The following is a 24,956-nucleotide window of genomic DNA, read 5'->3' on the forward strand; positions in this document are numbered from 1 at the left end:
CGTGATTTTTTTTGAGAAAGTAATGTTATTCAAAAATGTACTTGCAATGCACACAGTAACTGAAATGAGTTACTTTCTACCTCTGCCATCCATCACTGATTGTCTTCCCAGTCTGGCTCGCATGCTCACTCTCAGGTTTCTCTGTTGATGGTAACTATTACTGCAGCGCCCTGTTGAGCTAACATCAAACAGAAATGTGGTTCAGTGCTTCTCATCAAAATTCAACCAAATTGCAGAAATGATACTAGAATCATACTAGAGAAGTAACGTTAGCAGGCTACATTTCTGGGATAAAAGTGTGTGCTGCTTGCTGGTAGCAGCTGCAAATGTGCCTCCGTCTGAAAGGTTAAAAAGGTGAATTTAGATAGATAGATAGATAGATAGATAGATGGATAGATGGATAGATAGATAGATAGATAGATAGATTAGTACAAAAGTAAAATAGGCTGGCTGAAAACAGCTGGAAGTCTGTGTTTCACCTTTAGATGAACTTTATCAACCGAAAATTATGTGTAGATAGCAATATAGTGTAATAACTTGTAACGTTAGTAAATGTTTTAAATACAATACAGGCCTTTGGCCGCCCGACAGATAAAAAAACAGTGAGAATAGCAGCTTTGAGCTAGCCTTTTTTTAATCAAATGGACATAATACTACTGTAAATGGGGTTATTTAGCCTATAAACATTTTATATGCGATACGAAATCAAGCTAGGTTGTCCTGACACAGTGGAGGTCATTAAGAAGTCTTAAAACATCGTAAATTGAACCACCTAAAAATCAAGGCCTTGACCAATTGCAGTTTTACAGTTCCAGAGGTCTTAAAATTGTTGTGCTTGCTTGGTGTAACATTATTTTTCTCGCGATAAATCAATCCAGTAACGCAGACTTTAGTATGTCCTGACAGATTTACATGGTTTTTACTCTTTAGCTGTAGTTATAATGTGAAACAGGTCTTAAAAGATATTCTAACCGCCATTAAAAGGTCTTATTAAATTGATCTATCGGTATAACTTTTGAAAAGCATTCGTAAAACGAACGGGTTACAACAGGGATAGAGAAATATAGTGAAAAGCAACAATGTTGGGCAAATTCCCTAATAAGGCATCAAATGAAAACTGCACTCACCTTCACATTACATTCACCATCATCATTATGCTAAAAGGGGGGAAAAAAGCAGCAGCGGCGGTAAATAGCTGTTGTACATTTTGTCCACTAGGTGGTACTATATACCCTGTTTCAACTGTAGTGGCGCTGGAGATTCACTCAGTCTATTTATTCTGGGTTCCAGTTTCATCTGCATAGTTTAAATCTGTCTGGAGATCAGTTTGGAGAAGTTAATTTCATAATCTGGTTTAGAGGAACATGAAGTCATGAAGGTGCAATTATCAACATTTATGAGACAGGTTGATAGATCGATGAAGTCTTTGATCTCAGATATTTTACATCTTTAGAACAGATGCAGCACTGTTTTGTGTTTGTTTTTTTTCCCAAAACTGATACATATTATACACAGATAAATGAGATGTCTTTGTTCACAGTGTCTCGCCCAAATTCAGACTATGTGGCAGTTCCATACATGATATAGGTACACTTTGTTTGACTATGGGCAAGGTATGCACCATAGACATAAACATTGAAGTATATGTTTGTAAAATGAAAGTTAAGATAGATAAAATAAGATGAGATGATGTGTTCCAGACCCAGGAAATAAAAACCAAACCAGCCTGCCATAGTGCTCAGGCCATAATATTTAGGGTGTATCCTTCATAAGTCACCCAGTCCGTCATTCATAGACACCTATTGTTTGTCTCGCAGTGCATGACCTCATTCATTCACCTGACATGACACCAGTGCTGGATCTAGTTTTCCACATATACATGTTGCACATCCCTTGCAGGTTATTTAAACATGCATAACCCCTGATTATTTTACCTCAAGTAAGGGTGGAATTGCTTTTGCATTTATGAGTGGTGAAGTTGCATCCTTGTTTCCCACGCTCACACCCACTCACACTCCACTGTAACCTGGCTGCATGCAGTCTGAGCCAAAACTGATGTTGTACAGGCCTGCAGCATGTTTAGGCGGCCCATGGGCAGCACAATTTAACACTTTACTCAGGATGATTGGTCAGTGATTATTAAATGCAAGCAGGTATTTGGTTCATTTAAATTTGGTTTTGGCTACAGTTATGCTTTAGTTGTAGATTCTTTAGATCCTGCAGAATCTGTATGCATGAATCATCAGAATAACTGATAAATGAGTTTACCTGGAGTCACAGTGAAGTTCATGTGTGACCTGATTGGCCTTCATAAAATTTTCAAATGTGGTGGTAAGGGCCAATTCATTACAATGCATTTTAAAATAGGATACTAAGCAGACTAGGATGGCAGTTACATCAGTTGAAAGCATAGGCTGGGTGGCTATTTGTTGTCTTTCCAGTTTTCAACAGTACAACAACATGAACTGCACCTTGTGTTTTGCAATTGGCAAAAGTGGGTGTTGTGGTTTGCAGGCTCTGCCCACTTAGAGACAATTAATGATGCCATTCAAGGTGGCATACACCTAATCCATCTGAGGCTACATAGAGATGTAACCAGTATGATGATGTACACTGTGAACACTAGCTACACTCTGGGAGAGCTCACCTTATGTAAGACAGAAAGCATTTTAACATCACTATACCAAAACATTTTTAACTTCTGAAGAACTATTGTTGCTGAACATTCCACATAAGTCAAAAGTTCCTCAACCTCAACACGCCCCACCTGGGAACCTCTGAGCCCTTTTATATTTAGAGTGTACAAGTCATATAATACCTATAATTAATAGTTGATTGTGTACTGTAATTTTGCTAAATAGCTTTTAATCAGAAACACAAATTCATAAGTTTTCTACACATAGAGCCACATTCTATCTGTTCCTACACTTTTGCAAAATACTGTATGTATAGGACAGTAAATGTTAAAAGTAGAAACAAGCTGTGTGCAACTATTAGTTGATCAGGTTAGAATTAGCATCCTGGATATTCAGGTTTGACATGATAGACAAAAGGATCAAAACAGGATATCGCTCATGGTTTCAACTGTCTGTGAAAGCTTAATCTACTTTAATATGTTTGGGTGGAACCGTCCATCACTCAGTCAGACAGTTTTGTCCTGGGCTTACCTCTCCTGCAACCATCAAACACATCACATCACATCATCACTCACATCATAACACCAGACTCGGGCGTAGACTTCACGCACCCACATTCTTCATCACTGATGGTACCTTATAAATACTGAATAAACACACCGATTAGACACAGTCTTTCAAATTTCTAAACCAGGTATGATCTATACATTTTGATATTGAGTGTTGTTGTTGATTAATTGCTGCAACTAATGATGAGGAACATAATGATTCAAATTTTCATTTTCTCTAACAGTGTTTTCTTCTGTACTTGTCAACAACAAAACAAAATGAGCGACCCAGGTAAGTCTCCATCATTTATTTATTTATTTATTTATTTTTTAAATTTTTTCACGATTGCTTTGGAACAATTTTCACAACACAGTTTAAAAGGGCAAAGAGACAAACTGATTTACCTTAAGACTCAAAATGCTGTGCTTAGATACAAAGTGCACAAATCTAAATCACAAGCTCACTTCTCAGAAAACACACTGCATATAAGTACAATGTTCCAATGCTTACTACTACACATGCAGTTCACTAAAGCAACTCAACAGGCATTTTCAGTCATGTCTTGCTACTTCCAACCACATTGCCCAGGTTAGCAACCCTGCAAAACAATTGCCAGTCACTTCACAACTACAGAAAAGGCTGTTAGAAAACTAATATGACTGTTTGTGAAATAGCAACAGCATTTTTGGTTACTGTTACTATTGAGACTGCTACTGTAAATAGTGTAATGTATTGAGTTTTTGTACACACTTTACTGTGTTGTGCTGCTATAGAAATGGTCACTGTACACTTTATATATACTATGTACGCATATTGAGTGAATCATCATGATGCACCATTACATTCATGTTGCCTTCTACAATATGTACCTACATACAGGATTGTGATATCACAGGGAATGCTCACTGTACATAATTCAAATACTTCACATGCGAGTGAAAACATTTTGCTCATTTTGCTAAAGATAATCTAAATATTAGGAAATTATCATTGCATATTCTGTTTTGATGAGAATTATTTTGTGTTGGTCAGCATGATTTGATAAGGACCATTTTATTTTGAAAGGCAGCAATGACTAAAATTCAACAAGGAATAAATCCGATGCCAGGATAAACTGTTTGCATGATGTACAACCTCATTTGACAAAGTTGGATTTATTTTTTATTTATTTTATTTAACTCCATTACATTACAGAAGCCGAAAAGGTGAGTCAGTTTGTTTGCTTGTAAATACAGAAAGTGCAATAGACCTGTGAATGAAATTGCATGAAATGTACTCATGAGATCTGATCTGCATGTTTCCCCGTCTCCGGACAAGCAGTTGGAGGTTGAGGTGGAGGAGGAGCATCATCATGATGAGGAGCAGCATGATGATGATGAGGAGGAATGTGACAATGTAAGATCTCTCTCAACTTACTCGATGTTTGCTTTGGTTATTATACTGCTCTGCTTCACTGACAGATTCAATAATTTCCCAGCACCTGTGACATGTTGTTGTTTTTAATCTTTCACAGGAAGGAGGAGAGTGCAAAGACAAGGTAGGAAATTTACAACCTTATTTTAAATTACAACTATGCAGCCAGTCTCTCATTGTTCATAAATGGCTTCATTCACTGTTCTCATGGCTGTTTACAGATGAAGACAGGGGGAAAGAGAAGAGGAGAGGGAGAAAAATGTGACAAGGGACAAGGTCATGGTCGTGGTCATGATCATGATCATCGTCATGGTCATGGTCATGGTAATGAGCGCGGTGGCGGTCACAGTCATGATCATGGTTGCCGTGGTCGTGGCGGTCGTAGATGAATTCTCACAAGTGAAGAAGAAAACTCTGTGAAATATCAATCCCCAATAAACTAATCCAGAAGAAGGCAAGACTGGTTTATTGTTTATTCAGATCGTTTTAGCTAAAGTCAGTGGTAAACTTCACAATAACACATTTATACAAAACAGTTGCCTGTAATCTTTCACAGTTTAAGTGCCTTCTTCAGTTCACAACTCAAGAAAATGTACCATTACTATATAAAACATGTCAGAGCTATACAATAAACCTGTCCATGTTTTACAAAGACTTTTGTTCTTTATTATACTTGAATGTCATACAGTCTTTCACACATAATGTAACCTGGAATGATTTGTCTAACTGACTGAATTGCTACTGAATTCAGTGAAGTAGACAACGCCCTGTTCAGAAGTTAATATGTGAAACAAGAGCTTTCCACAGGCTGTATACAGTATGTGCTACTCTGACATTCTCATCTATATTATCACAGTCCATCTAACTCATCACTTCACACTGATCTTTTTTAATGAGTAACAACAATAACAAGAAACTACTAAATTAGTAAATACACATACAGTGCAGTGCATACTAAATTCATTTGTGAAAACAACTCATCACCCAGTCGTATCTCTGATTTTGACTGCAACAGGGACACAATTGGGAGCACCTCATACTTCACCAAAGGACTAATGTGTAAAATGTCAATGTTGTAATCATCAGTGAAATTATATACGAGCCCTAGTTTTCACGTACGGTAATACAATGTCACCAAACGAGTCCCTCTGCTGAATGAATAGAACATCACAGAATGGATTTTTCTTAATACCATACACTGCATAATAAAGTAAACTATCACAACCCATTATTATAAAAATAAGTCTTTCACAATCTTGGTGTGTTAATCAGCACATAAAGCACATAATGCAGAATGAAAATGATGCACAATTTGTTCCACACTGTTGACTCTGCAAAACGACATATTGAAGGAAAATGCATCTGAAAAGATAATTAACAACATTACTTCTACACAAGGGAGGACAGAGACTTGTATATCTGAATAATGTTTGTCTGGGACGCCCATTTGATAAAAAGATGGGAAATTATCAATTATTTATGATACAATATAGAATATACAACTATCCTATCTAGTGTAAATTATCATTTTTATTACTTATCTGATGTTATTTTCCAGTTATACAGCGTGTATCCATAAACATAACAGCTTGTTCTTTTTCAGTGTCAGTCCTAGTGATCCAGACCGGTTACTGAGTCCATTAGCTCGTCTTTAAACTGATCCAGTGCAGCTTTTATGGCAACCTGAACCACAGAGCATGCTGTTTCTAGCAGGAATATCTCTCTTTTATCACACCTTTGCACAGCATTTTCCTCAGAGTGAACCATCGTTACATAAAAAGTGTCACCGCAACTCTTCAAAACAGGCCTGCTTTGTTCCATAATACATGACTGCACATCATCAGACGTGTCTAAATGCAAATCCTCTGTAACTGCACCTTCACCTGTCACAGTTTCTGGTATTTTGCTTGCCGTTGCATCTATGCCATTCTCTATAGAAGCCTTCTGGTGAGTTGTGTTTGAGTCACTGTTGCACATAGCAGACAATCTGATCTCCTCCCCTCCTGTTGGATGCTCTGACGCAGTCACGTTTGCCTTGTTGCCTTGTTGCCCATGTAAAACGTCCACATTTTGACACACTCCAAAACCCTGACTCACCATGCTATTCTGGGGACTGCAGCGCTCCTCCAAGGAATCTGGGTTCATCTGAATCTCTTCCCCCCCAATCAGACCCTCTCCCAGATCTCCTTCAGCTTCCACCATCACTTTCATGTCATTACTCGCGTGTGAGGTCTTGGCAGCTTCACTGGTTTCGGTAGAGCCCTTGATCTCTAAAGTCACAGCGCTCACATCTACGCTCACTGTCAGCATCTCAGGGCAATGACATTTGACCTCATTTTCAGGGTACGGGCTCAGGGTCAAGCTCTTGGCAAAGTGGTCGTCGACATGTTTATTGGCCAGGACTATCGTCTCCTCCTCAATATACTCCTTGTTTTCTCCGATACGCTCCTGGAAGAAAGGAGAAGGCTTTTTGGGTCTGTGTCTCCAGAATGGCTTGGGCTGCTTCTTAAAGGAACAGGGAATTATGCCGTCATATTGTAGGGAATTATCTGGTGCCACAGATTTTGCTTTTGATTGGTACTTAGGAGCGGTAATGAGTCGTTTGAAGAGTTGAAACGTCTTGGCTTTAATTGTTTCCCTCTCCTCCTCCTCCTCTGCAGCAGCAGACTTATGTTCTGCGAAGCCGTGCTGCTGTATTTCTGAGTTGCTGCATTTCACAGCTGACTGAGCAGTGAGGTCCACGGAGTCTCTGGTCTGTCTGTTGAAGAACGTGACAGCGTGGTATTCACCTTCATCGCAGTCGTCTCTCTCACCAGGTTTCCGGCTACATGTGAAGCAAATGACAGATGGTGAGAAAAGTTGCTTCAAAGTAGTCAGCTTTTGTGTGAACTGACTTTGGTCAGATACTATTTCATCTTGATCTATGGAGGGTGACTTGGCTGCTATGGCAGGTTTTTCAGTCAAGGCCTCTTCTTTCTTTTCCTTATTGTCACCTGATTGTCTTTGAGGCTCTGTGGTAGATTTCCCTGCAACCTCTGCACCCATTTGTTCTCCACAGCTTCGCTCTGAAATGTCTGTCATACTACAGCTGTTATTTAAGCCACGGTGTCTGCCGGCCCGGACGCTCCTGCTTCCACCTCCATCTTTCCTCTTCGATTTGCCCAGCAGAAGATGCGGAGGACCGGTCAGCTTTCTCCTCAGCACCTTTTTAAACGAGCCATGTCCAATCGAAGTTTCTTTGACTGACATGGTTCATTTATGGTTATCCAAGGTCGTTCAAAGCGTCCAAAGCGTTTCCTTCCCTGATGGAAAGAGCATTTGTTAAATCACTCATATGTGAAAGAGAAGTGTGATTTTTTCCCCCTAGATATCAAAAGAAAGAACGAGGTTAGTGTCTGCTTTGCACAGTTGGTCCAGTCACACTGGTCTCATCATCTGGTATTGTTTATTAGACAGTCTGTGCATCAGTGAGTCACAAGCATTTGGTCAAATTGCTGGTTAGAGCATTCCAAGCAACGCTGTTTGATTTTACCTCCATGACTCATCGATGGATGAATATTTAAGTTGGTATATAGAGCATCTTACCAGCCAATTAAATATTTTGTTTTAAAAAGATAACTTACTGTTCTATGTAGGCTATAGACTTTATACTTTCATTAAGGCAGATGATCAAATAACATTCATCGAATTTTTGAGGAAACAGAATAATTCAAATAAAATTGCAAGTTAAAAAATGTAAAGAGTATCTTACTAGCCAATGAAATGAAAAATAAGTTATTCTTCTATATAGGCTATAGACAATTTATTTCTGAGTGTATGTCTATGAATTAACATATTATTTCAGCAGAATATAAATCATTTAGTAGCCTTTATGTAAAATTGCTTCTTACCTGTCAAAAATCAAAGCTCTCTATTCATTCCTCTTACTCCACTTGATAATACGTAGCACATATGCTGGTTACCATGCTTTGAGTGCTGCTCTGCACTTCAGACAGAGCTCCGTTATCATCAGCAGCAACACCGCACATGGGTTTCCATAGTGATGCCATGATTGACGTGTTACACGATGCAAGAAATTGCCAACCACTCCTGCGTCACTAAACAGTCAGAGTAAGAAAATAGGATAGCCTTTTTATTCACCAAATAATACACCTGGATTATGCCTTGAAGTGCAGGGTATTTTAGACAGCATTTACTCTTGATTCATTTGCATTTTAAAACTGCAGTTAAGACACGACTCCTAATAATGTCCTTGATTTATACTGAAAACAATCACGATCCATCATTGTACATTTGTGTTGTGCTTGCCAGATAAGGGTCCCAGCATGTGTCATGTCAGACTCACCTTCATCTCTAAGGTACGTCATCAGTCACTGTCTGGAGACACCCACACATAACATAACTATGCAGATTGCAACATTAAAGCCGAGAAAAACATGAAAGTGGGGGAGAAATGAGAAAGAGAAAAACACCCATTTCTAAGAATAGGTACAACAGACACATCAAGACGGAATTCTCAAATCAGAAAAACAAGCCTGACGTGTGGCTTCCCATCAAAGAGACTTTATTCAATCTTTCCTGATAGAGAAGTCAAAACCACTGATTTACAGCATCACGATATTTCAGTTTCACAGTAGTGCTGATTACTCCAACAAGGTTAGACACTGAAAATATTTTATTAGAATACAGGACAGGCAAAATAGAAAATCTGAGGCGCAAAGATTGTCACAAAACATTTTGTAAAGGCAGCATCAGTTTTGTGTTTTGCCTCATTTTTAGTAGTGCGTTTATTTTGAAAGGCATAGTCAGTTCAGTTCATTATTAATGACAGTGGACATCTGTTGCAGGACACAAATATAAACAACCACCTGATGCAAGACTCCAGATCTCGTTCTCCCAGTACCAATTTAAAATGTATGAGAGAGGGACGTAGCATATGAGCACTTCATGTGCAGCCAGCAATTTAACTTAAAGGAATGCAAATAGGACGTTTAACACATAGTGGCAATCGCATGGGGAATAAAACCGTTTTGTGATTAATTAAGTTCCTTAATTCACCCATCAGTGGCCTTCTGGGCGCAGCAAATGAATTATTTACAGATGTCAGTGGCTGAGTGAAAAAACTGTGAAATAAAAAAAGAAAACATTGGCAGGCGAGAGGAAGGCGCTTCCAGTTATTACTCCATCAGATTTCATTAAGGCTCGGTGGGAGGGGTGGGGTGGAGGGCCAGCTCTGCACACAGAGAGAGAGAGAGAGAGAGCAAACAGAGAGGATGAAAATGTTCACGGTCATCATCAGTGACTGGCGACTCCAGTATGAGATGGATATATATGGATGACCCTCCTTACCGGTAAACAGTGCAGAGTCCCACTTCAGAAGAGCCCATTGACCTGCTCAGTCTCGGGGTCCAGGTCAATGTCATAGAAACAGGGTCTGGTGGGCAGGCCGGGGATTGTGGGCATCTAGGAGGAGCAGACAGCCGGGGAAAGCAGTGTTAATAATAAAGATTCCATCAATAGCAACATTGTGTAAAGTCACTTCAATATATATATATATAACACAGCCTTTTAGCTAAACATATTCTGTACAGTCATTGATGACATATAGACCTTTTTAATTATCAGTGTATTTAAATGTGATCTCAGACTCTCTAATTGCTCACCTGTCTTCATCTCTTCTACAGTAACATAGGATACTGGGCTTGCTAGTTAACATTAGTAACTGAACCGTTGGCAAACACAGCTTATGACACACTACATACATACGTAGAAGCACAGTTTATACAACGTGCTTTATTTTAAGATTCAAGAGTATGTGTTGTCTTATGATCATACAAAGATTCAGTTATATATACACACACAGGCATCCATCACTGTATTGCAGCAGTCTGTGCAAAGTAATTGCAACAAAGCTCTCATGCTGTATAACATCAAGTGATGTCATGCCATTTGAATATGATAAGAGGATTATGAAAGTTGTGTGAAGGTTTGCAGCCAAGTTGTGAAGATCCTAGTAAACTTTTCACAGTAGAAATTGTATTAATGAGATAAATAAAAAATGAAACAAAGTTTAAAAACTGGACTTTGTTTGTAGAAAATGTAGTCCTGTACACTGTGACGCAGTTTAATAGCACACAGGTATAGAGGAGAGAAGGGTCACAGCTCTGACCGACCTGCATTTGCTTCTTAATGACCACAGCAGCAGCACCGTGGTAAACACATGTTCTTGGTGTAAGTGAATGAGTGCTTACCGTGCCAACCAACGGGAACAGGAAGCCGGCGCCCACACTGGCCCGGATGTCTCTGATGGGCAGGACGAACCCCGTGGGCACGCCCTTCTTGTCTGCTTCGTGAGACAGCGACAGGTGCGTCTTTGCCATGCAGATGGGCAGATTGCCGAAACCCTGAGGGGCGACGAGCACAGTCGAGTTTGTTGGACCTGGAGCTCCTTTCTCCTCACATTTTACAAACGCAAATCTGTTTGAGCGTTCACCGGCTAATTTATCTTCTCTTTTGACGGGAGCAGCCGACAAACAGGTTTGACAATACACAGACTAAGGAATAAATCTCGACTCCCAGGGGTGCTGACCTGTCTGGTGTAGCGCTCCACCTTGTTTTGGGCCTCTGGGAGCAGCTCGATATCGTCGGCCCCGTAGATCTTCTGGGCGATGATCCGAATCTTGTCGGCGATGGGGAGCTAAAGTGGAATTAAAAACATACACACACTAGCATCAGTGTATTCTGTGAGGAAGTTATTGTTCAGCAATGCCAGCCAGACAAAAGTTGTACATTTACAAGACTTGATTCTGGTTAAGGCCCGAAGATATGAGGCTGTTTTGCTTTATTACAGATATCCATTTTCACCGAGAGACTGATGAATTATGCAACATGGTATTTTCTAGTAAATTAAGACACTACTCTTCAGTCTCATGCAGAGACACAGGGGGTGGCAAGACAGCCGGTCTGCCCTGGTTCCCCTGACAAGTAGTATTGTAATAGTATTGTAAGTCGTACTACTAAGTAGTAGTGGAGATCACTTTCACACCAAAAAGCCCCATTCCAAGAGTGGGACTGGGTGGGGGGGGGTCATTGGTTGATATCTCCATTTCCCATCACAGCCAAAATAATAATAATACAAATTTCCTGGCATATCAGTGCAGGAATATTGTGTAAAATTCTTTGACTAAGAAGTGTGAGGAGACATAGGCGGATGAATGGGTAATTTGTGGAGAGAGAGAACATAAGAGTGAATTGGAAGAAAAAAAAAAAAGGAAAAAAAGAGAAAAACAAAAGTGCACCAGTCAAGGTGAGAGCCCGTACCTCCACATCATAGAGGAACTTGAAGTTGCTGGGGGCCTCAGAGGCCCTCTGCACGGCCTGGCCCAGGGCCACGGCCCCGGCTCCGCCCTCGGCCCAGTGGGAGCAGCGCACGGCGTCGAAGGCCCCCGCGGCCTTGGCCATGCTGCAGATCAAGTCCAGCTCGGCCTCGGTGTCGGTCCTGCAGGTCGGGTCAGTCATGGTTAGAGACAGACAGACACAGAAGCACAGAAGCTGTTTCCATCCAACTGTCAAGCAAAGTTTAAGATGTCACAAAAAATAAAAAAGTGAATTAGGTGCGTTTCTTTAAGAATGTAGTCAGGAAACGCATAAAAAAATTCAAGCGAGGGTAAAAGCTGTTTTGAGATACTGAGAACATTTTAATCATAATTTACATTTTCCTCTCAGTCTTTCAAATTCAATACATTCTAATTTGCGCATAACGTATTTGGATAGTGAAAAGTGAAACAAAAATAATCCAAATTCTCTTTATCTACCGTTTTCTTACATGAACAATTTTAGCCTTTTCTTCTGAAACACACACACACACACACCGCATCATCATCCACCACTTACTTGAAAGCATTGACAGCCACCACCACAGGCACGCCGAAGTGTTTAGCATTCTCTATCTGCTTCCTCATGTTGCTGCAGCCCTTCTCCAGCAGCTCAAGGTTCTACACACACACACACACACACACACACACACACACACACACACACACACACACACACACACACACACACACACACACACACACACACACACACACATCTCAACACTGATACCCTTTTTAAATAAAGCCTATTAAAAGGGAGTTAAAAGCAGCAATTCTCAATCTACATGAATGCGTTTTATGTAGTTGCTTATAAAGTGTTCATGCATAAACATAAACAAAGCTTTTGAACTTGAATGAATTGCTCTGCATTATAGATGGGGTTGTGAAGTTCAACTCAGCCAATTGCGTGAGATGTGTGTTTAATCAGACTCCTAATGAGTGGATGTCGAAACACAACCCATCAAGACAAAATGACCATAAAGAGGAAGGGACACATTATAGGCTGATTGCTCTTATAGAGGAGATACACTACAGAAGAGGGGAAAATACTGTATAGCTGTGAGTGACTTATGGCTTATGCATTACCTCCTCCACGTATTCCTTGGGCAATGGCATCCCAGCTGTGACCTAAAGCAAAAAACAAATATTCAACAATTAACAGACCAAATCTTTAATAACAAAGACCACTTCTCCTTAACTGCTTCCCTCGTGCTTATTAGGCAGCAAACAACTGTTTGTGTGAGTGAAGAAGTATGGAATATGAATGAGCTCTTGCTTGATGACCTCCACACAGCAGGAAATGTAATTGCATTCACAGCAGCACACTGGCATTCACTGGGGGAGGATGAGACACCATATTGAATGCAGGAAATATTTAATGTGATGTGTGCATGCTCTTAAGGCTGATAGTGGGATTAGGATGCACAGTAGTGAACCGTGGACACATCTAAATATGTATGTAAATGTGATTTTAGAGGCTAAATCGATATTGTATATATATATATATATATATATCTTATTAGAACATTGAGGAAAACCCAGTGAACTCACAGTCGGTCCTCCTCCATGCATCTTCAAGGCTCGGACGGTGGCCACCAGCACCACCACATGGGGCCTCAGGCCGGAGTATCGGCACTTGATGTTGAAGAACTTCTCCATGCCAATGTCGGCACCGAAACCAGCCTCCGTCACTGTTGGACACAATGGAGAGGCATGTGTGAGGCAGAGACACAGCTTAAGGAGCAGCAGAACCTGAAGCTGTGAGGAAAACTGAGTAATATCACTGGTGACAATCCAGAGTCATTTTCAAGTTTACAAGTTTACAAGTTATTTCTGTCAAAAGAAATCCTGATGAAATCCTTCATTTCTAAACAGCAGATCTCCATCAGGGTTTTTTTCTCAGGGTGGGAAGCGTTTATTCAGAGAGCTGAGACATACTGATAAATTTGGGTGCTGTATTTTAATTTTAAAAAAAGCAAGCACTTTAATGTTTATGGCCTTATTTTGTTTTTCTCAAATCCACAAACACGCAAACAGGTGCTTTGGATAAAATCTTCACCAAATGGCATATGCTGTGTTAAGCTCATACATCTGCTACAGCATCACTACCATAAGCAACACATACAGGCAAATGATCCACTGCAGCGTAGGCCTATACCTGACCACTTTAATACTAGATCAGGCACACAAATGTAGATGTTGATGAGAGCAGCCAGAGAACTTACCTACGAAGCCCTCGGGTCCAACCAGCTTCAAGGCAATTTTATCAGCCAGGATGGAGGAGTTGCCGTGGGCAATGTTGGCAAACGGGCCGGCGTGGACGAACACAGGAGTTCCCTGTGGAGCGAGACGACCCGCATGTGATAACGGCAGCGAAACACATAACTCAAGGCAATGTCATCTCTGAGGCACACGCTGAAATTTAGATCATTTTGCAAAGTTTTACTGAGAATAAGCCGATATCTCTGACAAACTTTAGTGTGGCTAAAACGAAACTAGGGGCTTCAAAAGATCAGTTCACTGAATGCAAGCCAATGAGCCACTTCCTCTACCCACTCCTGCCTGACATGAGGAATGGGAGGGGGGATTAGCTCGCAACTTGGAAAAACAGCCACCAGCAAACAATATCTGTCCTCTCCAGACTGTCTGAGACTGCCTTTGGAAGCTTGTGGGAGGCTTTCGGTGGGTCTAAATACTGCACAAATACACATGTTCCCAGCCTAGTTAAAGATCTGAAGTGCTACTCCCACACTGTCCCTTCTGGATAGTAGCGTTCTGGCCCGAGGAGTCGTCCGTGATACAGTGTGTGCTGCGCGTTTCACCCACCTCCAAAGTCTGCATCAGGTTTGGCTTGATGGCATCTCTCATTAGTACAGCGAGAGCGCCGCTCACACCCTGTGGAGCGAGAACATCACATCAGACTGATGACTTCACAAAGTTACTAGATCAAAATGGCGCCTTTCCACACAAGTGGATTAACCCTCCCTCTGCAATTCAATTCAATACTTTATTGCCATGTCAACACAGTTGATAGGAATTTGCCTCAGTACAGCTCTTAAAAAAACAAAAACACACACATAAGTAAATAAAATATATGAAATAAGAACAGCAAAAACAGTTAACACATTTATACATTTATACATTCAAACATACATAATATGATAAAGTCCTAAAGTGCTTTGTGCTGCTACATTCGTTTTAAAGTGCTTGTTGCTTTGTGCTGCTACCTACCTACTTTTAAAGTGCATGTTGGCTAATGCTTGCTCTACTACTACAAGTACTTGTGCGTCAGAGTTCAAGTAACGAACAGCCTCAGGATATGTACTGTTCCTGAGGCGAGACGTCCTACACCTAAAACTCTGTAATCTCCTTCCGGAGGGGAGGGGTTTGAAGAGGGAGCTAGCAGGGTGAGAGGGGTCGGCGATCACCTTCTGTGTCTTGCGTCTGATACGTGTGGCATATATGGAGGACACAGAGGGAAGGTCACAGCCAATGATCTTAGACACTGTGCATACAACTCTTTCTAACTGTCCCCTCTCCAGGGCGATTGTGTTGCCATAGCACACTGTGACTGAGAAGGCGAGGACACTCTCCACAGAAGCTCTGTAGAAGTGCAGCATCGCCTCCCCAGTCACGCCAAACTTTTTAAGCTGGCGCAGAAAGTGAAGCCTCTGGTGGGCCTTTTTAATTATATGGCTTATTATTATTATTTGACTTCCCACTTCAGAGTGTGGCATATGGTGGTACCAAGGAATTGGTGGTACTCTCCACTATCGGGTCACTGGTGACCAATGGAGGGAGGACCACCTCACCCCTCCGGAAGTCAATTATCATTTCTTTTGTCTTAGCGATGTTTAAAACCAGGTTGTTTGCCCTACACCACTCCACTAGGGCCCCCACCTCAGCCCTGTAGGCTGATTCATCACCGTTCCTTATCATGCCTGCCACTGTTGTGTCATCTGCATATTAAAAAATCTGCACAGATTCAGAATGGGATACACAATCATTGGTATATAGTGAGTACAGCAGAGGTGAGAGAACACAACCCTGAGGGGCCCCAGCGTTGAGGGTCATAGGCCTAGAGAACATGTTACCTATCTTAACCACCTGCTTCCTATCTGACAGAAAATCTAAAATCCAGTTGCATAGAGCCTGATTCATTCCCAGCACCTGAAGTTTATCAAATAGTTTAAGGGGCACGATGGTATTAAACACTGAACTAAAAACAATAAACAAAACCAATGGCTGTTAACCAGTGGCGGTAATGACATCATGTGTAGGAGAGAGTTTATCTACAATGTAAGTATACAGACACATGGTTTAGAGCTGCAGAGGGAAGAGACTGCAGGCTACTGACCAGGTCCTCGGTGGTGATGGGCTGCCCGCTGCGGCTGGTGGCCACTACCATCTTGGCCAGGCGCTGCCGCATGTCCTCTAAACTGCTGGTGAGGGCCAGCACCGCCATGATTTCACTGGCCACTGTGATGTCAAACTGGGCCTGGAGGACAGAGGGAGGAGGGGAGCGCAAGTGCATGTCGCATTATCATCAATAACAATGTAGCCAAAAGGGATCAGAGAAGGTACATTCGGTATACGGTGAGAAAGATAAAAGGATTAGAAATGCCCTTTTTAATGCACTTTTTAATGTCAAGGAAGGAGCCCTAAATAGATAAGTATTAGACCATTGGTCACCATTTGATAAGAGTTTTCCCTAAGGAACCCTATGTCAGTTTTTTGTTGCTAAATATGACTTGCTACAGAATTATATAAGCATACTGGAGGTAACAGTGGGGACAGTGAAACAGTCATTCTTATTCTCTCGTTGTGAGTCAAATTTTAGTGAAATTAAACAATTCCCGAATTTGCCGGGGACTCCCAGGAACCCTTTCAAGGCCCCTGGACCCCGCTTTGGGAACCCATGCTTGAACTGAATAAGAAATACCTTTGTGGATTTTATGTCCTTACCTCTCTAGTGTATCCCTTTTCAGTGGGCGCCTGGCCAATAGTGACCTTCCTTAGGAAACGGTCATTGGTATCCAACACTGGAATGACACACAAAGACCAAATGTGTTTTTCATCAATAAAGCATGAGCCAATACACTCACAAAGACATAGACCTAGTGAGGTACATGATGTCGTGAAGACTAGGAGACGTCATTTGGTACTGATGTTCATACCTCTCTGCCAGGTGACAGAGTTGGGGTCCATGTCCAGGCGGGCAAAGCAGGTGATCTCCTCCTCAGTCAGGGTGGTGGGATCAGTCTTCTCAATGCCCAGTTTCTAAACAAACACAGAGAAGCTTAAATAACGAATGTTCCCTGCAATCTTAACTGTGAGATACACAAAAACCCACAAGTCTGTGGTGTGATTTTTTACTTTTAGTCTGTTGATCTGGATGGGGGAGAATTGCCTCTGGCCTCCGCTGAGGGGAACCAAGCGGTTGTACAGAGCCTGAGGATACATGGAGAGGAACAAAATATTCACAACCCAGCGATCGACTTGTACGCAGTGTGATTTTTTTGTAAACCCACTGACAAAAAGGGAGTAATTACCTTGTCAGACTGGGTAGACTCATGGAACATACGGGCATCGATGGCAGCAGCCACCAAGTTGTTGGCAGCAGTGATGGCATGGATGTCACCGGTGAGATGGAGGTTGAACTGAAATCAATACACCCATTACGTTAAATGAAACGGTCTTTGTATTTTTATATAAACTACAGCCATTTCTGACTTTGTAAAAAGCAGTGCAGTACCTCTTCCATTGGAATGACTTGGGAATATCCGCCTCCTGCAGCACCACCTGTAGAGAGAAGACGAAAGAAGTACTACTTATAAATACATTTTAACAGCTTGCAATCCATTTACCCTCCCACTAAGTGTTTCCCGGCGCTGACCTTTAATGCCGAAGGTGGGTCCCTGGGAAGGCTGCCGGACGCAAGCGAAGACGTTGAGCTTCATGTGGGCTCCCAGGGCCTGGACCAGGCCGATGGTGGTGGTGCTCTTCCCCTCGCCCAGGGGGGTGGGCGTGATGCTGTGGACAGAAAACCTCGTCAGCCGTGATCATATTCTTCATCAGTAAATATTGTTACTGGTAAAATCATGTAGAAAAGTGTAGAGGATTCATCAATTTTCCCACAAAATGCTACAGAAATACTAGAAAATCGACAGTATCGACAGAACGCAAACCATCAGTTCAAAATAAATGTGAAAAGGCCACGGAAAGACAAATATAACACACACACACACACACACACACACACACACACACACACACACACACACACATATAAATACAGGCTAACAGCATACCCAGTGACCACCACGTATTTGCCGTCTGGCTGGGCCTGCAGGCGTTTGATGATATCCAGCTGGACTTTGGCTTTAGTCTTGCCATACAGCTCCACCTCGTCAGAGAGCAGGCCCACCTCCCTTGCTACACAGTCAATGGGCTTGGGTACGCAGGAGCGAGAAATCACGATGTCACTGTTGGAGTTACACACACACACACACACACAATCGCTTATTCATCAGAATACAGGAGAAAACAGCAAGGACGTTCACGCAAGGAGCACATTCAGAGATTTCTAACATGAGGTAAAGAATTCAACAGGCTCCACTTGCAGGTGTAATGTTGAATTATTCAGCCAACCATGTGGTGAAAAATGAACAGAGCACATTTCTGAGGTAGAGGAGGCACAAGAGGGAGGAAATGTGATACCAACCTCGGCACAGGCCTCTGGAGGTTGAGCTTGGTGTAAGAAATGCCCCACTTCCCCGGCTGATGGCTCTCCAGGAAACGCTTGGCGCTCAGCACCGTGTTCTACACAAACACAGACGCACGTGCACACACACACACACACTTTGACTTAACATCCGACTGCATGAAACTAAAAGAGGAATTAATCACATCATTTCCACTTCTAGACAATAACTATAAATGTTCAACCCTAATCTCGCCTAATAAGCATGCCAGCAATGAAATGAAGCAAATCAAAAGTCATTCTCCATTCAGTCAGTTGTGATAAAAATGCAATTACTGCTGCGCTGTGGGAAAATGACCATTTGAAAGGGCAGTTTATCTCCTGCATAAAAAAAACATCACGCTCAATTGACAGTCACTGTGTGCTGTGTCACTCTATTAAAAGGAGAGGTGAGTCTGAATTGCACTGATAAGGCTAATGTGAGAAACTCTGTGTCGTATACAAACAGCAGCTTGAGACTTTCAGTGACATTAAACTTTAACGAACGTCTAAATGGAGGTCAGTTCAGGATTCGCTCGACGGATGGACCTTACCCCCATCAGCATGGCCACAGTCATGGGTCCCACACCGCCAGGCACCGGGGTGATGAAGCCGGCCTGCTCCTTGGCTGAGGAGTAGTGGACGTCGCCCACCACCCGCTTCCCACTGGGCTTAGTCTCATCTGAAAGAGGCAGGGAGAAGCCATGAGGTCAATACCAAACAACCCACTTTTACTGATTGGCTTTCGACAAACGCGACTGAAGTTGACCGAAAAGCCTCGGGAAGCGAACCTGGAATGTGATTGATGCCGCAGTCGATGACCACCGCTCCCTTCTTGATCCACTCTCCCTTCACCATCTCTGCTTTCCCGATGCCGACCACCAGGATGTCTGCTTTGCCCACCTGAGCAGAGACGGCAACGGACAAATCAAAACCACATCATGAATGTGAGAGAGCTGCGTGTGCAATGTTGATGCCCTGCTTGCTTGGGCATTACGAATCGGACGTGTCCAGTGTGGAGGTGGGCGGTGGTGTTGCTGGTTTACCTCTCCGGCGAGATCGGCCGTCTTGGAGTGACAGGTGGTGACGGTGGCGTGGTTCCACAGCAGCAGGTCGTGCATCGGTGCACCCACTATCTTGCTGCGGCCGATCACCACTGCTCTCTTCCCCGCCACGGACACGCCTGCAAAGAAGCGGCCAGTGCAGTCAATTCATTCTAACCATATTCAAGTTCCTTCCCTATAGTCCAGATATTGCCAGAACACAGACTCAGATCTTTAAGGGTGTTACCTGTTGTACTTACCAGTCTGTCTGATCAGCTCCATGCAGCCGTTTGGGGTGCAGGGGATGAAGCAGTCGCCCAGGTCCCCGCGAGAGAGCTTCCCTGCATTGATGCTGGTCAGTCTGTAAACACATCGAAACACACACAACTGAACAATTTGAAATTTGAAAAAATTTGGCCTACATACAAGCTATGGATCATTAAGACCCCTAGAGCAAATCATGACTATTTGAATAGATGAAAGAAATCAATGTGCTCATCACTGGTATAATCGTTCTTATTGAGGGACTTGAGGGAGTTGTTATAAAGCAACTATCCCCTCTGCAATCCGACTTTTAAATGCTCCGTAGGTTTTTTTTTTTCTGATTTTTTTTATTGTGTTTACCAGGTTTATTTATCAACATTATTTATTATTTATAGATTTTATTCCACATTTTAGCTCCTTGGTGTATTGTTTGTATGTTGTTGGATGTTACTGTGTTTTTCTGTGTACAACAAGCTGCTCGTAACTAATTGCCCCTAGGGGGATTAATAAAGTTGTTTTGAATTTGACTATTGCATTTCTGGGCCCATTTTGTTGTGGTGTATTTTTCTTATTCCCGCAGATAATTGCCAAACTTAGACGTCACATCAAGATTTTACAGCACAGATGCAATGGAACTTAACAGCAGAAAACATTTCATCTATCTAAAACATCAGTGATAAACATCAGGTTTTGATGTTAGCCCCTCAGAATCAAAGAGCGAAGGTTCTTTCTGGACTCAGCATTTTGCACAGACTTCCATCAATCATACAGGGAGAAACCCATCGTAGAAGAGGCTGAGATACAAATTTCTCTATCAACACTAGGCTCAATAGACCAGAATGCAATGTAGCCACATTGGAATGCACTAACATCGCAAATTGATGCCATCTAACAATGTAAGTGGATCTGAGTATTTTCCTTTAACCGGGCCCAAAGGCAGCAGAGAAGCACTTCTGCAGCCCTTTCAGTCCGGCTCCAGAACAACACAAATCAATATAATCATTTAGTGGTGTAAACGAAGAACTGAGTTCCATAAACCAAATGCCTTTCTTCACATATTATCTACTCTCACAAATTAGGTCTGGGTCAGTGGTATTTGTGTGAATATGAACAGCTCCCAATATTCTCGAGAAGCGAGATTCAAAAGAGGAAGAAGCAAACTTTCAGTATAATTTACAAGATGAACACCCTCATCTTCAGTTTATGCTGGTTCTTACCCGTCTACGTCCTTCTCTGGGGCCACGGCGTTGGTCACCTTCTCCGTGTCGATCTTGTGGATGGAGTCCAAGGGCAGCTGGACGATGAGACCGTGGACCGACGAGTTCTCGTTCACCTCTCTGACACTGTGAAGAACCTACAGACAAGGAAGGCAAATAAGACTCTTTTTCACTCTCATGTACACACAGTATGTCATCTACTAAGTGTTAACTGTGTGTGTGTGTGTGTCGACAGAAGAATGGAAGATCCTTATTCCTCCAATCCCTCCTCACCTCCTCCTCTGTTGCTGTCTTGGGAAGTCTCATATGTGTGGCATTTATTCCAATCTGTGTGCAAAGAGAAAGAGTTTAGGCCTAAAAGCTGGGAGGATTGCAAACAGTGTCCACCAACAGTGGGGTGTACATGTGTATATGAGCACACTAAATCTGTTTACCTCAGCTGCTGCTTTCAGCTTCATGCTGATGTAGAGATTGGAATCATCTCGGTCTCCCACCTGCAAAAACACCCATCACTTTAGCTCCATGGCACTGAAAAAGCAGGCTAAAAGACTGTCTCCGTCTACCACCACAGACTCGTTACTTTACTCCGGTAGTGGAAAAGGAAACATTCATACACTGTGTATCCATGCAGCACACACTGAGACCGGACACACAATGATCCAAATCCTTACCTGCTGACCGTCTGCAGGGGCAAGCCATGGGAAAGCACATGGCAAAATTAGCCGGTAAAAACCTCCATATACGTGATTTCAGCCTCACCCGTAATAATAATTCCCGTCTCGCGCTTACCTGCAGAACCACCAGGCCGGGTCTGAAGTTGGGGTCCTGAGCCTTCATCTGCTGCACCTCCTTCTTCAGCCTCTCCCTCACCTGCCTGAGAGCACAAGAGAACAGAATGGAATAGAAGTGTGGTTTTAGTCTCAGTACAGTGACAGGTTATTCCCACAGTTTGTGCATATTTAAATGCCATTTGGCCATCTTGTTGTTGGAATGGTAAACATTTTGAATATAACATCTCAAGCCATGGACCTTGGCTTCTATAGTACAGCAGTATTACACAGTGATAGCCATTATAATTCATGCTAAACCAGGTCATTATAGGGGTCAGTTCAGGTGAATGGTCCCATCTCTGGTCTTTATCGTAATGCTTTATCGACATCCGTTTAACAGTTTGGACATTGGGAAACATTCCAATACTCTGAGAGGAGAACAGAAGGTAGTCTGGTAATCCTGTTTAAAACTCAGCTTTAGACTACAAAGTGGGCTTACAGGAGTTGTATCCTTTCCTTGTGCATCACATGAATACCATTGGCTGTAATGATTAAATAGGCTACAGCATGTGATTACCATTGATTGCGAAGGCATGACACAATGGAGTGACACCAATTTGGGCAATTGGGCAGTTTTTTCCTATTCACCTATCCGGAGTGTGTTTTTTGCCCCAGTGATGCTAAATGAAAATGTAAAGATATGCAGTATGATGTGTGTGTACAGTAGTGTATAATCTTCCTTGAAAGGGTCCAAAGTGTGTTCTGATAGCCTGGCTCCTAACAGTGTATGATCTTAGTGTCTTCAACCCCCCATAACCTAATAAACACAGTCTGGCGTACCATCTGAGGGAAACCCAGTTTTGCTCTTTGAGCTAACCCCTATTGTCAAACAATGACACAGCAATAGGTCATTTTAAGTGACATAGTCCAAACAATACAATCCATAGACCTATACCTGCAACTTTGTCACATAGGCCTAATCATCCATATGACCTACGCTTTCCCACGCCAGAGATGCTTTCTGTTTATTCATACAGAAGAGAAGCAAAACACTATAAACAATGACAAAGACCATCATCCCCTCACTTCATGAAACCAATCAATATAACATCTTGCATCATAACCACAATCTTCCTGACAATGACGGCTGATAAAATAGCCTGTTATGTTAGAAAGGAGTTCTCAATTCCTAGTCACTGATCAACTAGGTCATATCCCTATAAACAAGGGTCATTCATGCAATATAGTTGCACTCTGATTAAGGTCAATGTGTCAACTGAGCTTGTCTGGAAAACAGACTTTTGGCTAATTGCGTGCAGAACACGACATTTCTTGAAAGGAATGGCCATCCTCAACAATGACCCTGTGCATAAAGGTCGCTGTCTGGCACAAAAACTCATTGTAAACCAATACATTTATATTTCTTTTCTCTCCAACTTACTCACTGGCATGTGAGCTTTTGTTCCTACTTCTGAGCTGATGAACGCAAATCATCCTCCTATTGAAGGGAGAGTGGATGTATGGAGATGCTGAACAGACCACAGGTCATCCTGCTGCATGAAATAATTAACTAATGAGTACTGCGAGGGGTCAGTTAACAGGGTGCAGGCAGTCCAGTCTTGTGACAAGCATGTTCCACTCACAGTGTTACTCTTTTAGTTGCACATAGTTGCACTTTTCTCCCCACTGGTACGTCATAGGAAAGGTTTTGTCTTTTCAACACATATTTGAAAGTGCCCAACCTTTTGGCAATCACCAGCACTTGGGCTGAGTTAAACTTTTAACAAGCTAAAAACATAACCAACCTATTTGTAGAGTGTACTCAAGTTACAAGCAATATATTAAATTTTAGTTAGCATTTTGAAAAAGTTAGTTTTGAATCCCATGAGTGAGTTTCTGTCAGCCTCACCACTTGAGGTCACTGAAGCAACAGGGCAAAGACCACACTGCAGCTTGTTACATAATACTACAAGATCTGCAATCTTTCTTGGCAAAGTTTACTATGACCTGACTTTATAGATTTAGAGCCAAATTCTAACTTTGTTAGTCAAAAGTCAAAGTGATACACCTTTCCAAGACCAACCCACAAACCTGTCAGGATACAAATATCTCATGCAATGTTAGAAGGGATTCCTCTCATCTCTCAGCTAGTAATCTAAAACTAACACAAAGTTTGGTTTGGTTTAGTTAGCCTGATTATCACCTGCTGCACGTGGCCAACACCATGTACAATTAGTTCAGACTATCACTGAAGCCTAACGTCTGTCTGTTGCTAGCACAAGCTAAAACAGATTATTTTCAAACCAACCCAACTCCAAACAGCTGCATGCAACATGTGCAGAATACAGAACAAATATAACCTTGAACTTCAGATATCGCCCACTCAGTTAGCTAGTTAGCTGCCTAGTAAGCCAGCATACAGACGCATGGTTTTTGGCTGCTGGACCAATTTGGTTAGTGGTGCATGCGTAAATATGCATGGATAAAATCAGATACTCACGCCGAAACCTCTTTACCACTTATGATTTGAGCTGACATCGTTGTGCCTGGCAGTCCGTTTTGTGTGATGCAGGTCGGTCTCTTGACAAGAAGAGAGTGGTCCTCAAAAACCTAAGTTTATTCCAAAGCGTCGGGGAAACTGGGGGCAATCGGTGGTAGCGTACGCTCAATCTACAAAGCTGCACTACCGCTGAAAATTACCGTATTAACTTTCAGGAATAGCGTCGAACGTAACTTCAGATTCGACAGTGGGCAGGATGATGATGAGGGGCGGGACTGTTGACAAAATGTCAACCCTGATAACCAATCGTATACCTCTTAGAACATATAGGAAGACTATATTAACCAATAGGAATACGAATTCTACTATCCCACCCACGTGAGGCGGAGAGGTGGGGCTGGGGGACTTCGATAGACGGAATTACGTTGCGAGTCAGCAGATGGCAG

General features: G+C 42.2%; 1 protein-coding gene and 1 long non-coding RNA gene across 3 annotated transcripts; one reads left to right on the top strand and one right to left on the bottom strand.

The window, feature by feature from the left end:
• The first annotated feature begins 3,162 nt into the window (after window positions 1–3,162).
• Window positions 3,163–4,828, top strand: LOC144542622 (uncharacterized). The gene is made up of 3 exons (XR_013507334.1): window positions 3,163–3,330; window positions 3,430–3,476; window positions 4,380–4,828. It is a non-coding gene; the product is annotated as an uncharacterized LOC144542622 (long non-coding RNA).
• A 4,338-nt stretch (window positions 4,829–9,166) lies between these two features.
• Window positions 9,167–24,643, bottom strand: mthfd1b (methylenetetrahydrofolate dehydrogenase (NADP+ dependent) 1b). 2 transcript variants are annotated; one of them, XM_071899396.2, is made up of 28 exons: window positions 24,511–24,643; window positions 22,030–22,114; window positions 21,675–21,734; window positions 21,514–21,567; window positions 21,241–21,377; window positions 20,020–20,120; window positions 19,763–19,899; window positions 19,508–19,619; window positions 19,271–19,398; window positions 18,699–18,796; window positions 18,286–18,459; window positions 17,871–18,007; window positions 17,730–17,776; window positions 17,527–17,634; window positions 17,351–17,425; window positions 17,152–17,254; window positions 16,940–17,016; window positions 16,332–16,472; window positions 14,801–14,869; window positions 14,200–14,311; window positions 13,526–13,665; window positions 13,061–13,102; window positions 12,492–12,592; window positions 11,919–12,096; window positions 11,188–11,295; window positions 10,850–11,002; window positions 9,948–10,061; window positions 9,167–9,831 (listed from the first exon to the last, which is right to left on the bottom strand). In XM_071899396.2, the coding sequence occupies exons 1-27, from the start codon at window positions 24,546–24,548 to the stop codon at window positions 9,972–9,974; spliced, it is 2,805 nt and encodes a 934-aa protein (XP_071755497.2). In that variant the 5' UTR covers window positions 24,549–24,643; the 3' UTR covers window positions 9,167–9,831; window positions 9,948–9,971. The 2 variants fall into 2 exon arrangements, with proteins under 2 accessions (XP_071755497.2, XP_071755504.2); XM_071899403.2 differs by lacking the exons at window positions 20,020–20,120; window positions 21,241–21,377; window positions 21,514–21,567; ... (1 more) ...; window positions 22,030–22,114; window positions 24,511–24,643 and adding an exon at window positions 20,007–20,018.
• Window positions 24,644–24,956: the final 313 nt, after the last annotated feature.

The sequence above is a fragment of the Centroberyx gerrardi genome, chromosome 17 (genome assembly GCF_048128805.1).
Source record: "Centroberyx gerrardi isolate f3 chromosome 17, fCenGer3.hap1.cur.20231027, whole genome shotgun sequence".
NCBI classification, from domain to species: domain Eukaryota; kingdom Metazoa; phylum Chordata; class Actinopteri; order Beryciformes; family Berycidae; genus Centroberyx; species Centroberyx gerrardi.

Coding starts and splice junctions, on each gene's coding strand:
- mthfd1b (XM_071899396.2), bottom strand. CDS start 24,548: ATGTCAGCTCAAATCATAAGTGGTAAAGAGGTTTCGGC. Junction 16,473..16,939: donor AAAAGGGATACACTAGAGAG/GTAAGGACATAA, acceptor TCTGTCCTCCAG/GCCCAGTTTGACATCACAGT. Junction 14,312..14,800: donor ACCTGATGCAGACTTTGGAG/GTGGGTGAAACG, acceptor CTCGCTCCACAG/GGAACTCCTGTGTTCGTCCA.